Here is a 21,971-nt window from a genome sequence, read left to right as displayed (position 1 = left end):
CCGCCGCCTCCGCCCCTTCCGCCGCCGCCGGGACCCGAGGGGCGGCCGGGCCCGCCGCGCCAGGCTCGCAGGATGCTCCGGTCGCTCTGGAGTTTCCTTAAGCGGCACAAGAAGAAATGCCTCGCCCTTGGCACCTTCCTTGGCGGTGAGTGCCCGGTCGAGGGGCGGGGGCGATGACACGGGGGGAACGCGGCGCCGGCCGTGGGGCCTCCCCGCGGAGCGCTCCCGGCTCCCTTCTCCTCTGGCGAGGGCCCCGAGGCGCTGGGGCTGCTCCGAGGAGCCGCCGCGGCCGGGCGAGTCCTGCACGGGCTGGGGAGGCTCCGGCCCCGGGCCCTGCGCCCGCCTGGGGACACCGGAGGGCTCCCCTGTCCGCCGCCGGGAGAGCGCGGGCGGCCAGCGGGAGTTTCCCCCGGGACAGGGAGGGAATCTGCCCCTTCTGCCCTAAAGGACGGGAACTCGGGGTGTCCGTGTGCTCTTACGGCGGCTGATCGCGGTACTTTGAAACAACGTTGAATCGCGCAAAGTGTGGGTGACACGTGTGTTGGTTTTGGGATGGAGGCTGAAAACCTCCACTTTCATATGTAACTTGTGCGTTGAGGTGAATTGTCAAATATCACAGAATCAGTTAGGTTGGGAAAAAGATCATGGAGTCCAAACTATGACCGAACACCGCGTTGTCAATTAGACCATGGCATTAACTGCCACATCCAGTGTTTCCTTAAACACCTCCAGGGATGGCGACTCCACCACCTCCCTGGGCATCCCATTCCAATGTCTTATCACCCATTTTGTGAAGAAATTCCTCCTAATGTCATACTTGAACCTCCCCTGGTGCACGCTGAGACTATGTGCACTTTTTCTCTCACTTGTTACCTGGGAGAAGAGACCCTACCTGGCTACAATCTCCTTTCAGGTATTTGTAGAGTGATAAGGCTCCTCCTGAGCCTCCTTTTCTCTTGGCTAAACACCTCCAGCTCCCTCAGCCAGCCACTCTTTGTAGAACATGTGTTCCAGACCCCTCAGCAGCTTTGTTGCCCTTCTCTGGACAAATATAGATCAATTGCAGACACAAAACTTTCACAGAGAGGATTTGCATTAATTATTCAAGCACTTTCTCCCTTGAGGCTGTTGTTGAACCTGTCGGGTGGTTATGGTCTAGTAAGCTCCACCTTCCCTTGAAGTTTTTATTGGGTTGTTTTTAGTTGTAAATGGATTTAAAAGAGCACATTGGATCTGTCTCTCTGTTTAATGATGAAATGCATAGCTGTGCAGCTGGAGATCAGATACTTCTCAAAAGGCACAGCCGTGTCTGTGTGCACTCAGTCATCAAATGTACTTCTATCCAATGTAAATGACACAGAACTGGGACTTGCCTGAACAGTTGAATGTTCTGAGGGCTACAGGGCATTTGTAGTATATTTTGTCTTACGTTCAGGTGAAGTCCCCTGTGAAAGTGAATTGTATTTACTTCAGGCTTGCCTTGGTTCGTGTGTCGTCTGCATTCTTTCGTCATTAATTCCTCCGGCGGTTCTCCGAAGAGTGCCAGTTAATCCATGATAATAGGCTGGGTGATGGTTACTGCAGTACTGGTCAGACTGCTCCTCCAGTTCTCCCCCTCACCTGCAGGTTTTGTGGCTCTGCGAGTGCAGCACTGTCATGTTTACCACCGCACTTGCAGCCCACCATGTTATTATTTGAGCAGATACAGGGCTCTGCACCTTTTCCGGGTTGACTGAAGGTGGCCTGTCCACCCTAGTCACAATCGGTAATTTTGCACCAAATAGGATGGAGCTAAGGCGCAGTCGCGAACGCGCCCCGCGGCGTGCGGAGCGGAGAAAACCCACGGGAGGCTGTGGAGGAGTTCCCGATGGGTGGGCTCCGGTCCCGCCTGAGTCCGCTCCCCTGGACGCCAGCACGGAGCCCCTGCGGTGACAGGAGGCAGCATGGCCCAGGCTCGCCCCTTCCCCGAGATGGACTGGCACCCGACCACAGCCAGGGCAATTATCGGGGTCACAGCCCTGCTGCAGTTACCTGACTTGACGTGTGTCTCCCTCCAAACACAGAGGCCAACCAGGCTGGCCCTGATGGGCACCGTCACCCTCGTTCGAAGCGGGGGTCCCCAGGGCCGTGGCAGCACCTCCCCGTGAGTGCCGCCTGCTTTACCCAGCGTCACACCCCGTGGGTATAGGGACTGGCACCATAGCACATGACCCTGCCCCACAGTCACACGGGATGTGACACCAGCTTTTGCATCAGAAAGGTACTAGCGAGTGGGTGATGAAACCTCTCCATAGGGCGGGAGCGCCACGTACTCCCCACACCCTGGGGCAGAGGTCGGTCTGGTTACCCTACACGGGGCATCCAGCAGCACCGCGGGGAGACACAGCCCCTGCAGCTGAGCCCAGGCAGCAGCACATCAGCCAGAGTCATAGTTACTTTTACACACCAGACTGTCACCTGGAAGATGTTCTCCCTCCCCTTCAACTGTCTGTGTGAGAGTGGTGGGTGGACAAATAGGAATAGTAAAAAATCACTTCTCCCAGCTTCATGCGTAAACATGGATCAATTCCCGAGCTGGGAAGCAGATACCTGGGAACTTTGTGGTTCTCATAGCCTGAAATCGTAAATTCCTCGTGTATAAACAGCCTTCTGCCAGCCTGCAAACCAACCTAACATAACTGAGTTTGCAGTTTTTTCCTTGTGATTGGTATTGTTTATATACAGCTCAGTGTCACTTTCCCTAAAATGCTACTGACTGGATGAAGTGTGCTTAAAATAATAATTATAGATTAAAATAATGTCATTTAAATATTTGCCCAAAAAGAAAAAAAAACCCTAACCCAAAAACCCAAAGCAACCCAAGATGCTCTTTTTCTAACAAGCATTTCAACTTCTGACTGAAAATATTAAACTATGCTATCATTTTCTGCAGCATGGATCAATCATTTATTTCTTCAGGCCATGTAGTAATTGAAGACTGTAGAGAATTGCTTTTTATGTATTTGAGACTGAAATAAATCTGGGCTTCCACAAGCAAGCGAACATCATTAGCTGCCACCAGCAGCAACTTTTCACCGTGGTGTTTTAAGGGGGGCAGGGAGATGGAGTGAATTAATGCAGAGTGCTGCTTTGTGGCTGTTCAGCGCCTGAATCTTGAGTGCTTTGGTCATCTATATCGTTATGGATCAGACCTTAAAAAAACTCCATGAGCTATGGTAATGCCACCACCAGTGAATCAGAACTCTGAGATCCATGGCATACTCTCCAGAAAATACTGAAAAATCTTGAAAGATGAAATGCAACTTTACACAGTGCTTTTAAATCAAGACAGAATATTTGGAAGTGGCTAGATAATTTAAGGAAAGTATCCAGATCTGCTGATTTAATAGCAGAGCCTGGAATCTACATTTCTGTGGTGTTTTTTAAGAGCTGCAGGTGCATTTTCCGGGAAGGAGGGTATAACAGGGAAAGTGGGACAAGATTTAATGATTTTAAGTCCTTAACTGGCACATGGTCAGAGAGTAATGCTAATATTTAATGATTCATTAGACAGTACAGAAGAGTTTCTACATTATTTCTGGTACAGTATTGTATCAGTGTTGTGTTACTGAATTACTGCACCAAAATCAGAGTTGATTGGTAACTTTTAAGGAAAAGTAATCTTCTTTACTGAAGTGGATTTCATGTGTGTTATCAGTGACTGTCATTCTTGGTGCAATTTCTCTCAATCCCAACGCTACAACAGATTTTACTGCTTATGAAGATACAAATCTCACAAAATAAGAGCTCAAATTGGGGGAAAAAGCAACTGAAAAATATGTGTAACTTCCCCTTAACCACAGAGCTGGGTTGAGAAGGCCTCACCTTAGCAAAGACCCTGTACAAACCCTTTCTTTCGAAGTTGTTTCTTTAACAATATACAATAGTCTGCATAATGAAAAGACCTAAATCTCTTCTAGCAAGCAAAATCTAGTGGTCTAGGATCAAATCCACTAGGAATATGGAAAGTAGAGAGAGGGCATGATGGAGCTGCAAGGACACATCAGGATCACGTGTTTCTTGATAGTTTGATTAAAGTAGTTTTTATCTCAGTGCTCAGCATTCAAGGTAGATTTCAGTAGATATTACAGAATGATTCACCATTGAAATTCTGTTGCTGCAGTGGAAGAACAAGCTCAGGGTGTGTCTGCAATGTACGGTTCTGATTTCAGTGGAGCATTAATTATTGCTGTATTTCATCTGTTGCAACCTTTGGCTTGCAGAAAAAGCATTTCAGTTCAGAAATCTCTCTGCTTAGCAGAGAGAGTTGGCTTGGTTTGTGAGTAAGCACAGAGGTATTAAATATGTTCTGGTGAGAGTCAGTGTTACCAAGAGAATAAGGCTTTAGTGCCTGCATGTTTTAAGGATGGTTTTCAACCATAACAGGAAAATTGTATGTCCCTTGATGCATGGGCTTGCTTGAACATAAGCACAAACCACAACTTACAGAGCTGTTTGTGTCCTGAAAGGATGAAGGCTTCTGTGTGTCGGCACAATTTCTACATAATAAAATTCTTAAAACTGAATTTTTCCCCCTTTTTTTCTGAGGTAAGTATGGCAGTGAGGACAAAGTCGGTTAGGGTTGTAAAAGAAGTTTCCTGAAAACTTGATGCCTCCTAATTACCTGTCCCATTCTTCTGCCCAGCCCTCCATTCCACCTGTGAAGAAAGAAGAAGGGCTGAGGGAGAGGGAAGCCATAATTTATGTGATGTGAGAAATACCTCTTGGAGGCTACTAGAGTGAACATGTAAGAGCCTGCAGACTTAGTAAACTTCCTGCATTACTTACATTTAGGTGGGAAGAGACTATACAGTGCTACAGCAAAAGAGAGATATGGAGACAAATTAGAGCATATTTATCTCAAATCAAAGTGTTGCTTCCTCAGGATACAGGTGCTGTAGACCCCAGGGTGCTTCCCAGCTGGCAACTAAAGCACCACAGAGCCACTCACACACACATACCCCTTCTCTGGTGGGATGAAGGAGAGAATCAGGCCTGACCAATGCTCAGCAGCCCCTGAACAGTGCTCCCTCCTCCCCCTGTATTCTCTAATTTTACTGCTGAGATGACATCCTATGATGCGGCATGTCACTTTGATCCTCTGGGATCAGCTGTCTTGGCTGTGTCTCCTCCCAGCTCCTTGTGACCCCCAGTCTCCTTACTGGTGGACTGATGTGACAGGCAGAAAAGGCCTTAACTTTGTATAAGTCCTGCTCAGCAATTACCAAAACATCTCTATTACCAACACTGTAATTCCCAGCTGCTATGAAGAAGATAAACTCTATCCCAGGCAAATCCAGCCTGGGATAAATATGTAAATATGTTTCACTTTGTAGATCGGTTGTAAACCAGTATGAGTTGTACTTTGAGATCCTTACTGAGGTTCCTGTTCTTGAAGGATCTGACAAGAGGTGACCTTCTTTTTATCACTCACCTATTTCTCAACCCTCAAAATCAGATGTGTTGGGACCTATAGCATTTTGTATATTTCACATTTTGATGAAAATAGAAAATGTTTCTATAGGAATTATCTCCTGGACAGCCTGACTATTTCTGAATTTTCTTTTAATTCCTTTTTGTGTGAAACATATAGGAAGATTCAGCATGAAGTTCCATCTATGTAACAGTTTAGCTAATTAGAATGTGAGTAAATCTTGCTGCTGCAGCTTTTTGCAGACCTCCTATCCCATACTGAGAGGTAAAACTAAGTTATATTAGTTATTATAAAAAGCTGATATTGGCTTTGTGTGTTTATAACAAGAGACTTTTGAAATGTCAGCTTGGTTTTTTACAGGTTTGTTAGCTGACTTGACATCATGGCAGTTTTTGGATGTGGCTTTCTCTGGCCCTGCTTTCAATTCCATGTGATGATTTTGTGTGGTGCATTCATTCTGGACTTCTAAGAAGTCTGTATTATTGTCAAGTCCTCTGAATTAATGCAGCATATTAATATAGATACATGTGGTTGTGCTGAAGAAAAATGCAGACACCCCTGCAAGCCAAACCCCTCACTGGCAGCTCCTTGATATGTCTCATAAGCCAAAGACTTGCAGAGGCTCCACTGCTGTTCTCAGGAATGAGTGCAGTGGGCAGAAGTTCATTGTCACAGCTGAGACTCGAGTTTCACAAATGAAGTGCTGTGTCCTCCAGGCGACTTAGAGGCGCTTGCAAGTGCCAACAGAGACAGTCTGCTGCTGGCAACGAGGCCTCAAGCTTACCGTCGTTTGTGGGGTTTGCTTAAGGTGGGCGGTTCAGCTTTTACTTTGGTTAGCTTCTAATGCATCACATTCTAGAGAAGAGGATGATCCTGGATTAAGCAACGTCTGTTAAGGGTGGGTCAAAGTTATACCTTTGTTCAGGGAAGGGAGGGAGAAACTTAGTAGCTGGTATTGCATTGTTTTAGACAAGTGTTTTTATCTGGAGACTCTTTGTTAAACCTGGATGACAACTACTGCAACTTTGTACCCTCAGAGGCCACAGCAGCTCTTAGTACAGAGCAGGCACACGGCCTTAACAAGCAGGTGTTAAGCAATTAGCTGTCTCAGTCTCAAAGCTGCTGCTCCTGTACATCACTCCAGGGCATGCGCATGATTCTTCTTGAACTGTTTGCATGTCTGCTGTGACTTATCTACATTCAGGATGGGTCTTTTTTTATACTTATGACTTTTCTGCTACAAAACCTGGAGTTAACAGGATTTATTTTGGGGTGCAGGAAAAGTAAACAAAAATAGTCATTTGGAAAAATGGCTATATGTTAATGTAATGTGAAAAATGTAGTGGGTTAAAAAGATTGGAAGATTCTTGTGTTCAGGAATTGCTCACTAATACTAAAAAAAAATATTTCTATTTCAGTATGTTAGCTGAAAAAAATTCAGTAACCTGACAGTTGTATTCTAAATAGATATTATTGGCAGGAATTGGTAACATTGTAGATTAAAATGATCTTGGTTGTGAAGTCTCATTTTTGTTAACAGTTTAATGGTGGAATCACATTTTTTGTGTATGGACTCATAATGCTAAAGTTTGCATCTAACGAAGTGAATATTCCATGTGGCAGATGGGTAGTCTGCCTAAAGGCTGAAGTGAGGGGGAGACTTACCCATTTCTATTTTATGATGCTTTTAGCACATGGAAGTGACTGTGGTTGTTCCAGGCTGGTCTGGCTTGTAGTTGCCTATGAGCAAACATAACGCTACTATGAATAGCCAGTTTTTTTTGTGACTGTGGACATTGGAGCACAAAGCTGACTTTCCAAACACTGTTTTGGGGAATACTTTCAAGGTTTTAATAACCTACAAAATATAGCTGAATTCAAGATCTTGAGAAGTTTGCGTTTGTTTGTGGGGTTCATGTGTATGTTTGGTTTTGGTTGGGTTTTTTTGTTGTTATTGTTTTTGTATATTTGGTTTATAAAATTAGTTTTGAAACTTTCAGCTTTCAGCAACTGTTAAATGCTTCATTTGCTCCAATATTGGCTTCTAAATATGAAAACTGCACTTTGAAGAAAACTTTGTGCTTAGAACTTTAGAAAGTACTTTGAGGAAAAAAAACCAAAAACCTTGATTTGTTATTTGGAATTCTTCTGTGTGCTGTTATTGACCTGACAGATTTGGAGCTGGCTCTCTGTAGAGAAGCTTCAGTAATTGTAATATTAGTCCACACAGACAGAAGATGATTAACTTGTACAATAGTCTTTTCTTGCATGGGTTTATCCCTCCCTAGTCTCTGTGCCCCCTCCAATTGTTTCATGACAGAACACGGGAAGTGCTGGTTGCATACCTAAGAAGGAAACTGCTGCTGCCAGTGCATACAGGAGGCAGCAGATGAACCTGACACACAGGAGGTGGTATAAGAAAGCCTGGGTGGAGGGGGAGAAATTATTGGGAAAAAGGCTGTGGGCAGCCTGGATAAATATCTGAACCCCTGGTGATGTGGGGACAAGCAGTTGGGGGAAACTTCAGAGAGACGTGTGTTGGAAGAGTTGAAAATGCAAAGATTTTTTGTGTGTCTTTATGGAAATTGGAAGATTCATAGTGAGAGTGATGGGGGATGGTCAGACCCTCAAGAGAAGAGTGTTGCTGGAAAGTAGGAACCAGGTGTGGTAAAAAGAATCCCATTGAAACTAAATCAAGCCCCATTGAAACTAAGGTTCTTCTTACAGAAGTTTCAGGACCAAATGAAGTAAGTGTTGATCTATAACATTTTTTTCTCGTATGAGATCTTTAGTACTTGACATCTGCTAATTTTAGAAATATATCTTTTTAAAAATTTAAATTTTCATCCATCTCTAGACCTATGCATTTCTCAATTTGTTTTTCTTACCCTACTGTGGGCCTAAAAGATTTTAGCCTGCTAGCAGCTGCTAACTTTTTCCCAAGGAAAAATTTCTCAAGAAAGTTTCTTCTCAAAACAATCTTGGCAGACACGTATCCTTTCTCAAAACAATCTTTCTCCAAGTGGTGTTTTGCTGTTTCTCTAGTTTAACCAATGGGATTAGAGAAGTGTCATTCCTATTCACCAATCATTTTAAGTCTGGATCAGAATGCCTTATAAAAGGTAGTAAGAATTAGACAATGAAACCCTTCTTTTTCTATGCTCTTTGCCTTCTGAAATATATGGAGTCTTTCGTGTCCTGCAGCAACACCCTACATTGCTTCTCTATTTTGTTTCAGTCTCTTCAGTACTAGTTGCTCACATTGCAGTAGTACCAGCGATGTCTTCTGTGGATGGAAAGATACTTTCTCAGGAAAGTTTCTTCAACTGATTGAAGTCATAAGCCTTGACATTTTAATGAATTTTGAAAACATTCTTTCTGAGTATTGCTTTGCCAATAATTATTAAAATACTCAAGACCCTCATATAAAAAAACAAACAAACAAAACCCACTATGCACCCTTATGCTTTAAAATGAAGGAGTTAAAGGACCTTTCTCACTTTTTAAAAGCACCTTCTAATGAGGATATTTCTCTGTAGGAGTCTATTTACTGGGAAAATATGGGCAGAAGAAAATCAGAGAAATCCAGGAACGAGAGGCAGCTGAGTACATTGCCCAGGCACGAAGGCAGTACCATTTTGAGAGTAATCAGAGGACGTGCAATATGACAGGTAAGATAAGGAAATAGCTACTGTTTTAGATAAGGGGGAGGTGTTTGGGGATTTATGCTACATATTGTCAGGATGGAAGAGGAACACAAAATGTAGGTAAATTCAAAATCTTAATTAAATACTGGTGCATAAATAGAATTGTTTTGCAAATAAAGAGGGTCTGAACAGTGGAGGATTAAAGGAATTTTAGCGGACATCTGAACCCTTACTATCACTAAGCGTACAAGTATACATGCAGGTTACAATTTTTTGTCACTTCAGGACCTTTTGCCTTGAACTGCATGTGGTATTGAGGTGTAAAACAGCATTTAGATTCAAACAATACTGAATTTACAGGAGGATTATTTTATTCATTATAGCACATTGTTAGTAAGCTGCATGGAGAGCTTGGTGGGTAATTTTTTATAAGAAGCATATCAATCCATCGATTTCCTACACAGTTAGAAGGTACCTGACTAGCTGGAGAGCAAAAAGTGAAAGTACTTTTTCTTACAGCACCAGTCTTGGGATTTTTGGAAAGGAGATGATAGAAGAACTTTAACAAATTCCTTGCCATTGTAAATACAGGCCATTCAAAACTATTTTTATTAAGCAAATTAGGCAGTATTTTCTTTTTCTGTTGAAATTTGTAATGGTTTCTTGTGTGGCTGTAAGTCCATCCTATTTACCCTGAACAATTGGTATTTAATTTTCATCTTTTCAATTTTGTACTGCTGGGAGTGATCTTGCTGCAAGGACTAGGTTTTTCTTTGCCCTTCTTTGTACAAAGTATCTTGTGTTTGGCAGCATGCATTCCTGACAAGATTTTTCATACTTCGTTCTTGGTATTTATCATGTTTTCCATTTCCTGTTCCTGTCAGATAAAAGCACATCAGACATTGTTCTGAGAGTAAAGGACTTTTTCCCCACTAGCTTTATCTCATTTATAACATACCTTTCTCTGGTTCTCTTGCTGGAAAAACAAACCTCAGATCTTTTTCTTCTCACTGGGAGAAACGCAGCAGCATAGATTTTTGGCAGGTTTTCTTCTGGGGAGTTGGAGGCGTGTATATGCAGGATGTGAATACACATCTGCAGCTGGAGCCAGTAGAACCACACAGTCACATAAGGGCAGCATTGTGCCCCAGCTCCTGAGAGGCACACAGGTTATTGCCCTTCTGAGTACTCTCTGGGTTTCCTATTTCGCTTGTCCTCCAAACTTTGCCTGTTGAGCAATGGGGTGTACATCCTATAGCAGTTATTGGGTGTGAGTTGAGGGTGGGTTTGTAATGGGGTTTGGGGTTTTTCTTGTTGATGTTGACAGGATTCGTTGTTCTTTTTTTTTCTTTTAATAACAGTATTATCAATGCTTCCAACATTGAGGGATGCCTTAATGCACCAGTTAAACTCTGAGAGTCTCACATCTCTTCTTAAAAATAGGTAAGACTGTCTTAAATGTGTTGAATTCCACTTGTTTTGATGGCAAGTTTTTTTCAAATTACATTATGTAGAGATAATGCAGAATTTTGGTTTAGTGTCCTATTGAATCATTAGTCTTGAGGTATTTTGAAATCATTATGTAAATATTTTGTCATGTTAGATGTATTTTGATAGGTATGGCTGGCATTTTCCAAAAATTACAGGAAATAATACTTCCTTTAAGGTGCTGCAGTGAGAGCCATGTTTTTTGTTGAAATGGTTTATAAGATGGATAGATAAAAGTACTTGGAGAATCTAGTCCTCTCTTAAACAGAACAGAATATTTTGACTGAGTTGTTGATGTTATGTTTGTAAAAGTGTTTATGTAATCTTACCAAGTTCAGACATGAGTAGTAGTGGAAAGTATCCAGGATGAGATTGCAAATGCACATAAGTGACAAAAAGTAATTTTTAAAATTTTATTTTTGAAGTAGAACCAATAGGGACATGTCATACATTAACAGAAATGCTTCTCTGTCAGAAAACACCTTGGAATTCCTTACAACTGCAGGAACAAATAGCCTGGTTTTGAATGCATGAAGTGCATAATAGCATACCTTAAACATAAATTGCTTGGCATATGGCACAGAGTAGAAGTGCTGTGTAGGCAATTAACATGGGATTTCTGACTTACTCTAGACTGTCTTTCTAGTTTACCTCCCACTAGTTTATTTATACAGCTATAAGTTCAGCTGTCCAGCATTTAATAGGTTGCCTATTCAATCCACTGCTTTTTTCAGTCCAAAAACTTCCACAACAGAGCAGCCTGATTTAAAGGGGGAATTGCAGCCTGAATGATGTTTTTATAATAAACTCTCTGAGTATTTGCAACTGTTGTTGAATATTATTTACCCCAAACAATACGTAAATGAGAAAGGTTAATTTTAATGGAATAAATTTATTTATCATAATAAAAGTCCTATACAATGAAAAAATTAAACTGAATGATCAAAGGAGGTTGTGAATCACCAGATATGTCATCTGAACTAGTCAGGTATTTCTGATATGTCATCAGAAACTAGTCTGCAACAGTATGTGATCCTTTGTTCAGTGGGGAAGACATATAATACCTTAGTCTGTTCTCTGTAGCAAGCATTCTTTTATCGAGGTACACCTGCTGTCTCTAAATTGTTTGGTCAATTGAAACACTGTAGGAGTACATTGATGCACCTCTGAGTTCCAACAATCCTAGTGAAAATAGAGATTAGGCTTTTTTGTTGTTAGTGGTGTACATTTATGAAAACAAAATTTTTTTTTAATCCTTGCTACATGCAACGTTCTGTAAGCATAGATGGCCATTTAGAGTGTATCTTACAGTGCAATTTGTGTCTTACTTCTTATTTTACTTACACTGAGGAAATTTTAACTGGATGCTTGAAAGTTTTGAACTGAAATGTAAGGAAGGGGTTGTGAAGGCACAGATAATGGAATCTGCCATCAAAGCTCACTCCACTTTGAAGTGGTTCTTTGAAGAACCTCTGCTATGCACGGAGGTATAGAGTTCTTTGCTTTCCACTTCCATTTGAGAAGATCAATCAAACGGCTCCAGACCTTTGAGTTGTTGTTGTTGAATATACAAAAGAGCAGATGTGGAGATCTATCTTACTTTATGTCCCTGAAGATGTATGATTCTTCTCACATAATCTGTGTTGTGGCTTAACATGTTATGGATCTATGTTATCATATGTTACAGATCATATTGTGACTTAGATAATCTCCTTTAACTTAAAATCCACTCCCCTAAATTTGGAGTGGCCAATGGTACACTGGGGTTGTAAGGAGGCTGAAGTCTTCAGACCTGCAGAGAAATTTTTGAAAAGGGAACAGCAACCAAGACCACAGATGTTCTTGCTCAATCTGTCCTCCTCTTTTTAAAGCCCAGTGATTGGATAAGATAAGGTGAAGTCCCTGCTTCTGCAGCCTTGCAGATGTTGCACATCTCCCACTTCTTCAACACTCAGCTTTATTCCAAACCTTTGCTTTCTGTTTGAATTGCCCTTTGCTTCCGAAGCAAGAACAGCCTTCCAAATAAATAAATGGGAAGTAGAAGTTGGGTTCTGAGTAGCAGCTGAATCTCAGTTAGTTGCAGGAGATGAAGACTGGAAAATTAATTTCCACTGTTAGGCTTAATACTTGCTGACTTTAATGTAGTCTGGCTGCTGCCTTGAGTATAAGGAGAAACTCTGTAAGAGTGAGCAATAGAAAATGTTTTGCAGTAATAGGTGCAAGTGTAGTTGGCTGATGATGTATTGGCTTCTCTATCTCTTCGTTCTGCATGAGGAACTTACACCTGATAAGTAACAACTATAACTTTGCGTACCATTGTATGCTCTATGTAGAAATATTACAGTGGGTTTTTTTTTTACAAAGTCCTTCATTTTGTTTTAGCAAAGCTTAAAATACTTGCGTAGAGTAGCATGCAAAAAGTGTGTGAATTGTTTATACGTTTGCCACGGATCCATGGATCTCTTTCAGCTATTGTTTATTTCATCTGTCTCGTTAGTTTTCAGAGTTGTAGACTTAATAGTTTATTGTTTCAGTTTATTTGCATTATTCAATAGTGGTGAAAATAAAAATTTTTGTTTATGTAAGTGGTAGGATGTTCAAACTAACGCCAAAGTGCACATGTTGTGCCTGGCTCTAAATATTTAAGTGTTAATTCTGATCCTAAGAAATTACCAAATGTTTCCCTAAGTGACTTTTACAATATCTGTCTTCCAAAATAGATATACAGTAGCCATTCTTTACTGACACTGCTTAACAGGTGAGAATGGCTGCTGAAAATTTTGTATGGTTAGCTTGCTCTTAGTCTTGCTGCTGCTCCTGTATTGCTAAGATTACCTCTGGATAGTAGTTATAAATATGCAACGTACTTCAGGCAGGTCAGGTGTATCTGTGCAATCTACAGTCTTGCTTTGTTGATTGCAGTATATAAACTTCTAGGAATTGGTGAGGTCAAAAAAGAGAGCACACCCCAACAAAAACAAACAAACAAACAAAAAAACCCCACCAAAACACAACACCCCACCAACTGTGTATTAGTGTGGATGGTGCAAGACTTCCTTTCCACAGATGGCTGTGATCTCTTTGGGTTTTGATGATCAAATATGAACTTTAAACACGTCAGGCAATGCTAAATCTTGCAAGAAAGTAGGACAATGAAAATCTGATCCTGCATTTATTACATACAGGAAGTCCTGCTGAACTGATTTGACATTAAATATATTGAGAGTCAAGGCCCCAGAAAAGACCACTTTATACCATCAGTGGATTTTTCTGACTGCATACTGTAGTAACTCAAAACTGGTCATGTAAGTGTGTAATTGACATCACTAAATGCTACATTTATACATTAAAGTTTTAATATCTTTTCTATGCCTTTATAGTGTGTTGTTTATGTACTGCTTTCTTGAACAAGGCCTTTCTTGAATGAGATATAGACCTGGGTATGATTTGAATAATTATGGTAACTAAATAAATTTGCCTTAAAGCACTGCTATGTCATGTAACGTACTTGTTAATTTCCAAGTAAAATGTAATTCTTAATATTTCCATTTATTTTTCCCACAGGCCAGCAAACAAGTTAGAAATATGGGAGGATTTAAAGATTATAAGTAAGTGGAAATGAAAGATTACATCTGCATAATTAGTGTAGATTTAAAATGTCTTTCACACCATTTAAAATGAACTTTCCACTGGGTTGTTTCAGTAGATATGAAGATAGGGTAACACACATGGCAAACCTCCTCCCTGCCCCTGTACCCCTGAAACTTTTCATACAGTAACTTTTCTTAGCCACGTGGGAAGTTAGAAGCTCAGAGACCAAGGTGAAGAATTTTATTGGCCTTCCTGTTACTCTACTCAATAAAACTTTCTGAGACCTTTCTGTGCCATCGCAATAAAATGAAACTAGTTGCAGAAATTCTATGCTGGATGTCATGGAAATTCAATCAGAAATGTAGGTCAGCCCCTTACATGGCCAGCAGTTCCCTCTTTTTGAGCCTGTTGGAGAGAATTACTATAGCAGTGGTCATGAAGCCTTTGGATCATCTTATGATTTTTTGGCTGGAAGCAAAAAATTATTTTTTGATGGGATCAGTGGAAGGGAAGAAAAAAATAAACTCAGATAATTATGCAGTGAAATTCTACCATTATGTCTTTGCTTCCTTTGGTTTTTTTCTTTTTGTAACACCTTTACAGATCCTACTTTTGATCTCTCTCCTTTCTTCCCTTCTGTATCTATTCTACAAACCCTCATTGCCTACTGGCTGATAGCTGATGCTCATTTTGATTTTCCTTCTTTAGATCTTAGCTGCTTCTGTCTTAGGTAGCATTTTTGGCGAGCTGCAGTTGTGTCTGAATTGCATGATGAGGGCTAACATAGAAAGTATTTCCTGGTGTAATGAAGAAAGATGATTTGACACTAAACATTTTCCTTCTGGAACAACTTGTATGATTTTTATTTTCTCAAAATAACTTGTGTAATGTGCAAAATATTATTAATATGGGACTTTACATGAGACATTTTGGATGTAGATCCAGCAGCCCATTAAACTCATGACCATGTTGGGTATGTGTTGTGAAAACATGTTATGACAACCAGTGAGAGAAATGTGACTGCATATTTAAAAGTGATCAGCACTTCTGAGTCTTGGAGAGCTCTCTCTCTCCTTGCCTCCTCCTTGTTTCCCTGACTTTGCAGTCACTGTGTGTTGTGTTCCCAAGGTTTCACACGCAGCATTGTCGCTGTGTACAGCACCTGTATGCTGGTGGTTCTGCTGCGCGTCCAGCTGAACATCATCGGCGGTTACATCTACCTGGACAACGCCGCGCTCGGCAAGAACGGCACAGTGAGTGTCTTGCTTTGTGTCAGAGGCAGGACTTTGGCTTCCTTGGAAGGGAAAGGATTGTTTGTGTGATGAAAAGGGCATGTCTTAGGATTATTGGAATGAAACCAAGGGTCCTTACAAGAGTGGGGTACGTGGAAGCATTATATAGTGATATATAGCACGATATATTGATGTCCTTTAATAACATCTAAAGTTGCTTACCTGAATACCAGCAATATTGGAGAATGCCTTTTGGATGCATTTGTCTTGCTTAAAGGAGGCTGTTTTCTGTCTAAACACCAACATGTAATTATTTCTTTGCTTTGAGTTTTTGTGAAATGGTAATACCACGTGAATGATTCAAGATATGTAAGCAAAGGTATATATATTATTAGGTCTTCCTAGTACATACATTAATTCCTCCGGTTAAATTTTTCTGAGAATAAAGAAGAAAAATGTTGTCTTTGAGATTTTGACTATTTGGTTTAACTGCAAAAGGCCATCTACCTAAATGTCTGTTGGTGGGGGCAAGCAAGGGAGAAGAGCTGGTTTTTGTTGATATAGCGTATCACAGATCAATAAAAAGAGATCACTCCCACATTAAGCAAGTACCTGTTGTAGAGAGTGGGACCTGCATATTGCTGGATGTCTCATCTGAAAAAATGGATACAAGCTGATTAGTTCTCATCTGCCCCCCTGTGATAGCTCCTGCTGAGAGTCAAGGAACAGCATGTCAAGGCAGGGTGGAGAAAAGCTTTCAATAGGAAGGCCAGAGTTGACTGAGATAGTACTTCATTTTGTGAAACCTGAAAAAGCTGTTCTAGAAGGGCAAGATGAGTTTGAACTAGAAACATGTTTCCTTTCTCTTAGTTTTGCAATAGAGAAGTGGGTTGACAGGGCCAACTGTGAGGCATTCCCTTGGGACAAACTGGAATCCTGTCTTGATTTCTGAAAGCTTCTTTTCTGTCAGATAAGCTTTTATTAGGTTTCAGCATAAATAACTTCACTAGATTTAATTTCTGGGGTGGTGGGGAGTCTAGTTTCACCTCCAGTGCAGGTTTTTAAGAGACTTTCCTTTAAGTGAATGAAAAGTGAAAGATTTTTGTGTGCCACTGAAGATGGAAGAGAGATCTCTATAGGTTTAAAGAAAAGAATGCCAGAATACTTATGACAGATCTAGGGGTTGTTGGGCAGGAAGAGTCAGTACAAAGTTGAAGAGAGTGTGGTAATCTGTTTGCTGAAGAGTATTACAAAGATTAAGGAAATGATTTTTGAAATTATTTTGCATTGTTCTCTACTGTTGACATGTTACAGAACTGTTGGATTTTTTTCCTCCACAGACACCACTAGCTCCCCCTGAAGTCCAGCAGCAATATTTATCAAGCATTCAGCACCTTTTAGGAGATGGTATGGTGCTTATTATGAGCTAATTACACTTCTAAAATTCTACTTCTTTTGGGACTTGAACAATTCATTAGAAAAAATAAATATTTTCTTCCTTTCAGGACTGACAGAGTTAATAACTATTGTTAAACAAGCTGTGCATAAAGTTTTTGGAAGGTAAGAGCCTGTATTTCTCTGTGGTTAGCTTTTAAGTTTTATTGTGATGGCTGTTTCCAAAAAAAGGAGTTTTATAAGAATTGGGGGGAAAAAAAAGCAGGCATATTGACTTTTTCAAAATGATGCTTTTATTATAGCAAGCTGTGTCTGCCAGTGCAAACCCACATAGCTGATTGGAGTCTTGTTAGTTGTAAATATGTTATTGGTAGAAAGAGAAAGCAGCATTACTCATTTTGCAATCAACACTGTAGTCTTTTTCCTTTCCAGTATTTCCCTTAAGCAGACTCTGTCTCTTCTGGAGCTGGAACAGAAACTTAAGGATATCAGGGAAGTAGTGGAACATAAAGATTCAGATCGGATTGCCTCTTACTCTCCCTTATGCCATTATCTGATGCCAGATGAAGAAAACCCCTTGGCTAGCCAGGTACTTGATTCAGTTCCTTTCACCTACCTTTTTCATTCTGCCTTTTTTTTTTTTTTTTTTTTTTTTTTTTTTTTTTTTTTTTTTTTTTTTTTTTAATTTATTTGAAGCGGGGAGGTTTGGAGAAGGAAGGGTACATAACAGTCCTGTAGTGTACCATGGCATCTGTGTCTTTGATAAATGGCAAAGCCTCTTCAATCATAAATCAAGTGTACTTATCCCTGCAGTCTAGGCTCAGTTGTATTTTCTTCAGATTTGATAGAAAACAAGTGTCACCCTCAGAATGTCATCTTTGTGCTCAGAAATGTAGTCCAGTTGCTGCCTTTAGCCTGTGAAAGAAGCTGTGACACAGCAGAGCTTAACTCAGCCCTAAGATAAATTGCTTTGTCTGCACTTGTGTACTGGCAATATTCATGGAATGTTAGAACATCTTGGCTGGTGCACAAGAGAATAGTGTGCTGAAGTCCTTTGATGCTTTGGGCTGAAAAATAAACAGGAGTCAAGAGAAAAGTGTATCTAATCTCAGCTGCAAACATTAATCTCTTAAATTTTGTGAAGATGTTTGTCTCCACACCAAAGGCTGGAGAAAACATATTCTTCACTTGGTGTTACACTGCTGTAATGAGGAAACCTGGGCTTCAGCATGTGACTACATGCACTTACTGCTTTATCTGATGTGCTGGGTTGATTTCAGTATTGAAGGTCAGACTTGGAAAAATGACTTCCTCAAATAGTCTGGTATTTCCTGCTAGTATTGTTTTTAGTTTAAAAATCCTTCAATGACCATTTAAAACACAAATGATAAAGAATCTGATTCACAGCAATATTTTCTTTTCTATTAGATTTGTACATCTTGACTTAATTCCATGATACTCAACTTTTCTATTTCTACTCTTATTCTTACAGCTGCTGATGGCACTTACTAATAGTGTGTGTCTTTGGTTTTTCTAGGCCTGTGGACTCACAGAAAGAGACATTGCTACAATTAAATTACTGAATGAAACTAGAGATATGCTAGAAAGGTATAGAGAAATACACTGTATTCACATTAAACTCCTCAAAACTATTGCTTATGTAAGACAATTACTTTCATACAAAAAGCTGACAACTTTTTGTTTGAGAAATGTGACCATTCTGCAATAAATTTTTATATTTATCAGGTGTAGGCTGGGATTTTCAAAATTTGTGAGCTCTGAAACTTTTAAAGAACTAATGCTGCCTTAACGAGATACCCAGGATGTCCTTGGCAATCAGACCTATTATCTCTTCCTCACCTCTGTAGTTATGTAGAAACAGAGGAGTACTTCTGCTAAAGCAGGGTAAATTGAGAGTCGTTTTACTGGATTTACTTGCTTTGATAAGGTGAACACCAGTTTTGACTTATTGGAATTTGTTTTTAATGCATGGTTTTGAGGGTGGTTGTATGTGTCCTTTAACCAGAGACCTGGTAAAAGTGAGGCTGCTATAATGAACATAGGGTATGAGGGAATTGAGACAAATGTCAAACTATTCTTACAGTCTAGCTGCTAGGAGTGTGGGGCACGTTAAGGTAAAGTCCCTTCTATGTTATTACTTAGTAAAAAAGAGAAGTGAGAAATGCTTCAGGTTTATCTGGGTTTTAGTCATCTTGGGGTAGAGTTCAGGTTGTTGAGGGAGCTGGTGTTCCATGAGGTGGCAATGCTAGTGGCATTTGTCTGGCTCACTCGTTCCCTGTGAGGGGAGGCACACCTGTAGCACTGAATACTTGCAGGAGTTTTTAATTTGAAAAAAATTAAACCCAGGAATAAACTTTTTTTTTTTTCTATTATTATTTCTTTTCAGTCCAGACTTCAGTACAGTTTTGAGCACATGCTTAAATAGAGGCTTCAGTAGACTGCTGGACAATATGGCAGAATTTTTTAGACCTACTGAAAAGGACCTTTCCCAAAACAGCTCTGTAAATAGGTAAATGTTTTCTTTTCTTGTGGTTCTCATGTCAGTGATGCTTTGGGTTCATAGTGAATTACAAAAAGGCCTTTTTGGAGTTCATGTGCTGGAAATATTCTTCTGCTTCTTGCTCTTCAAGGATCACTGTGTTCACTTTGGCCAAGTAGGCAGTGAGGAGGATTCATGTGTCCTCCCAACCATAAAAACACTACAATTAGGTGGGGTTCTTTCCCACCATTACTTGCACACCTAGAAGTAGAGATCAGATGACCTGTACCTCCCACTTGCCCGGATGCAGGCAGGGTGCCTTTTGGCCTGGGGAGGGTTTACCCTCTGCTGGTGACTCCTGGCAGAGGTGCTCAGTGAGGCTGGGAGAAGGTGAGCCCTCCCCTGCAGCCCATGAGCCCCGAGTGCCCCAGCCTCCATCAGTTACTGTGCCTCTTTAGGAAGGGGGGTGGGCATTGCCCTGGTGCTCCAGTGACAGGGAGCCAAAGCAGCCCTTGGAGCTTTAGGTTTCACTGGTATGCAGGTAAAATGCAGTAATATTCAGGATTTTCTACTTCCTCCTAGAAGAATGTTTAAAAATAGCTTTTATTTTGAAGTTAACTTTGGTTTTAAGCAGTGTGACAGCATTTCAAATCCAAAAGCTGGATTCAAATCCATGAAGTATTATTTCTCAAATAGTAACATTAAAACCTGGAATGATAACTGGGTTTATGTATGTTTATTTTAGTAACTATTGGCTTTCAGAGAGTTATGTTTTAATTTAAATATATACTATTTACATCACTTAAAATACCCCAAAGTCTGTAGTTTGGCTATCTGCCCAAGCCTGATTTAGTTTGAAATAGCATGAAATTGTAGACAGGCACTTCTATGAGCTGTCTACTTACATACACATGTAAAGATTCTGACTAAATCGTAATTCTTTTGCATGAGGAGCAAGTGTGAAACTGTGCAATAGGACCATGAACTGAAATTGAATTGGTACTTCTCTATATTAAAGGAAAGCCCTGATATAGAGAAAAAAACATCCATACATTTTAGTTTGCAGTCTTTCAATTCTTACTTTTTAAGTGGTAATCACTTAGAATTCTATAATCACAGTTTAGTGGCTTCATCTGTCAGAGCAGGTCAATATTTTTTGTTCTTTCCTAGTCTTTCCAGTGTCAGTCTTCCTTTAGCCAAGATAATTCCAATAATAAATGGACAGATCCATTCAGTATGCAGTGAAACACCCAGTCACTTTGTTCAGGTAAGAATCTGCCTTATTTACAATATCCCAAGTAAAATCTTGAAATTAATGTTGTATATTTCTTTCTAATAGTTTAATTGTTTAAGTGGTTTTAATAATAAATTGAAAATAATTGCCATAACAAACTTTTTGTCAATTTGTATCTTCCAAAAATTCACTGTTTTTCTAGAACCTCTTTCTTCTGCTGAACCATGCAGAAGCACAAACTTCTTGTCGTGCCTTGGTTCTACTTGCAGGTCTGCCCCTAAACCTGTCTAAAGCAAGAAGTTTGAGTTGTGCCTGTGCCAGGTGCTTTTCTTAGGAATTCCATACTACAGCACAGGCTGTAGTGGGGAATGTGTTTGATTAAGGAAGTTTATTTTATACATTTCTTCCAGGACCTGCTGATGATGGAACAAGTGAAAGATTTTGCTGCTAATGTTTATGAAGCTTTTAGTACCCCTCAGCAACTAGAGAAATGACCTGCACATTTTTACTAATGGATGATGTATTTATAACAAATCCCTGGTGACTACTGATGAAACTTGGGTTAATTTTATAATGGTGTAGGAGTGGCAGAGCAGCAGAAAGAGCACTCTGAGGAAAGTGGGAGTGAGCCCATATTTTCTTCTAACTGAATTATGTTTCACCCATTAAAAATATTCTTGTTGAAAGAAACATTACAAGTGAAGACTTTTCTGTTAAAAGAGTGGTTAAACTCTCCTATAATTCCTTGTTGGTTTTATTGCATCTAAAAGGCATCTGGTGGCAGTATTATAGCAAGTTACTAGAAAACCCTTTTTTTTTTTTTTTTTTTTTGCCTGGGGCATGTGAGTTCTTCTTCTGGGAAGAACTTAAACACACCAGAACAAAAGTTTTTCTTTTGGGAAGAACTAATGATAGTGATCTAAGAATAGCACAGAGCAGCAGAATGAAGTAATGCTTTTTTTTTTTCTTCTTCCCCCAGATTTTTATTTCTATAAAGTAAATCTTTTTCCCCTTACCTTTGCAAATCTTGTTCTAAAGTCTCTCATTCTTCAGAAAGCCTTTGCTAATGGATGCATGTTCCCCTTGAACAAGCTGGGGATCTGCTCTCTCTGTTACTTAATACTAAAGGAATGTGGTTTTTAGACATTCTCTTGGTTATGCTGTTCAAACAGCTACACTGTACACATTACCTTGTAAATATTTTATCTTAATTTGTATTAATTTTGAGCCCAATTGTCTGTATTGTAATAAAATAATTTAATGTACCATTTGTGTGTGTATTAACATTATGAGCAAGGAAGAGAATATCCTGACCTGGCCAATTACTCAAAATCCTGGCAGAGTTGAAAGAATAAATTTTAACTTATACAGTACTAATTTTGCATTAACCAGTACTACTCAGGGAAAATAA

At 40.1% G+C, this 21,971-nt stretch overlaps 1 protein-coding gene across 1 annotated transcript; it reads left to right on the top strand.

Annotated features, from left to right (window-relative positions):
- The first annotated feature begins 6 nt into the window (after positions 1 to 6).
- Positions 7 to 21,825, top strand: PEX3 (peroxisomal biogenesis factor 3). Its single transcript, XM_066315562.1, has 12 exons — positions 7 to 145; positions 9,013 to 9,144; positions 10,482 to 10,563; positions 14,173 to 14,216; positions 15,328 to 15,452; positions 16,772 to 16,838; positions 16,937 to 16,991; positions 17,259 to 17,415; positions 18,364 to 18,434; positions 19,234 to 19,356; positions 20,497 to 20,593; positions 20,971 to 21,825. Exons 1-12 carry the CDS (start codon positions 73 to 75, stop codon positions 21,052 to 21,054), a joined length of 1,110 nt encoding a protein of 369 aa, XP_066171659.1. The 5' UTR covers positions 7 to 72; the 3' UTR covers positions 21,055 to 21,825.
- Positions 21,826 to 21,971: the final 146 nt, after the last annotated feature.

This window comes from Sylvia atricapilla, chromosome 3 (assembly GCF_009819655.1).
Source record: "Sylvia atricapilla isolate bSylAtr1 chromosome 3, bSylAtr1.pri, whole genome shotgun sequence".
Lineage (NCBI taxonomy): Eukaryota > Metazoa > Chordata > Aves > Passeriformes > Sylviidae > Sylvia > Sylvia atricapilla.
Note: the sequence above shows the minus strand (reverse complement) of the source record. Positions and strands in the feature narration are given on the sequence as shown.

Excerpts from the sequence above, each read along its gene's own strand:
- PEX3 (XM_066315562.1), top strand. The coding sequence starts at position 73 with ATGCTCCGGTCGCTCTGGAGTTTCCTTAAGCGGCACAAGAAGAAATGC. Across the intron at positions 14,217-15,327 it reads GGAGGATTTAAAGATTATAA|GTTTCACACGCAGCATTGTC; the intron begins GTAAGTGGAAAT and ends TGTGTTCCCAAG. Across the intron at positions 18,435-19,233 it reads ACTAGAGATATGCTAGAAAG|TCCAGACTTCAGTACAGTTT; the intron begins GTATAGAGAAAT and ends ATTTCTTTTCAG.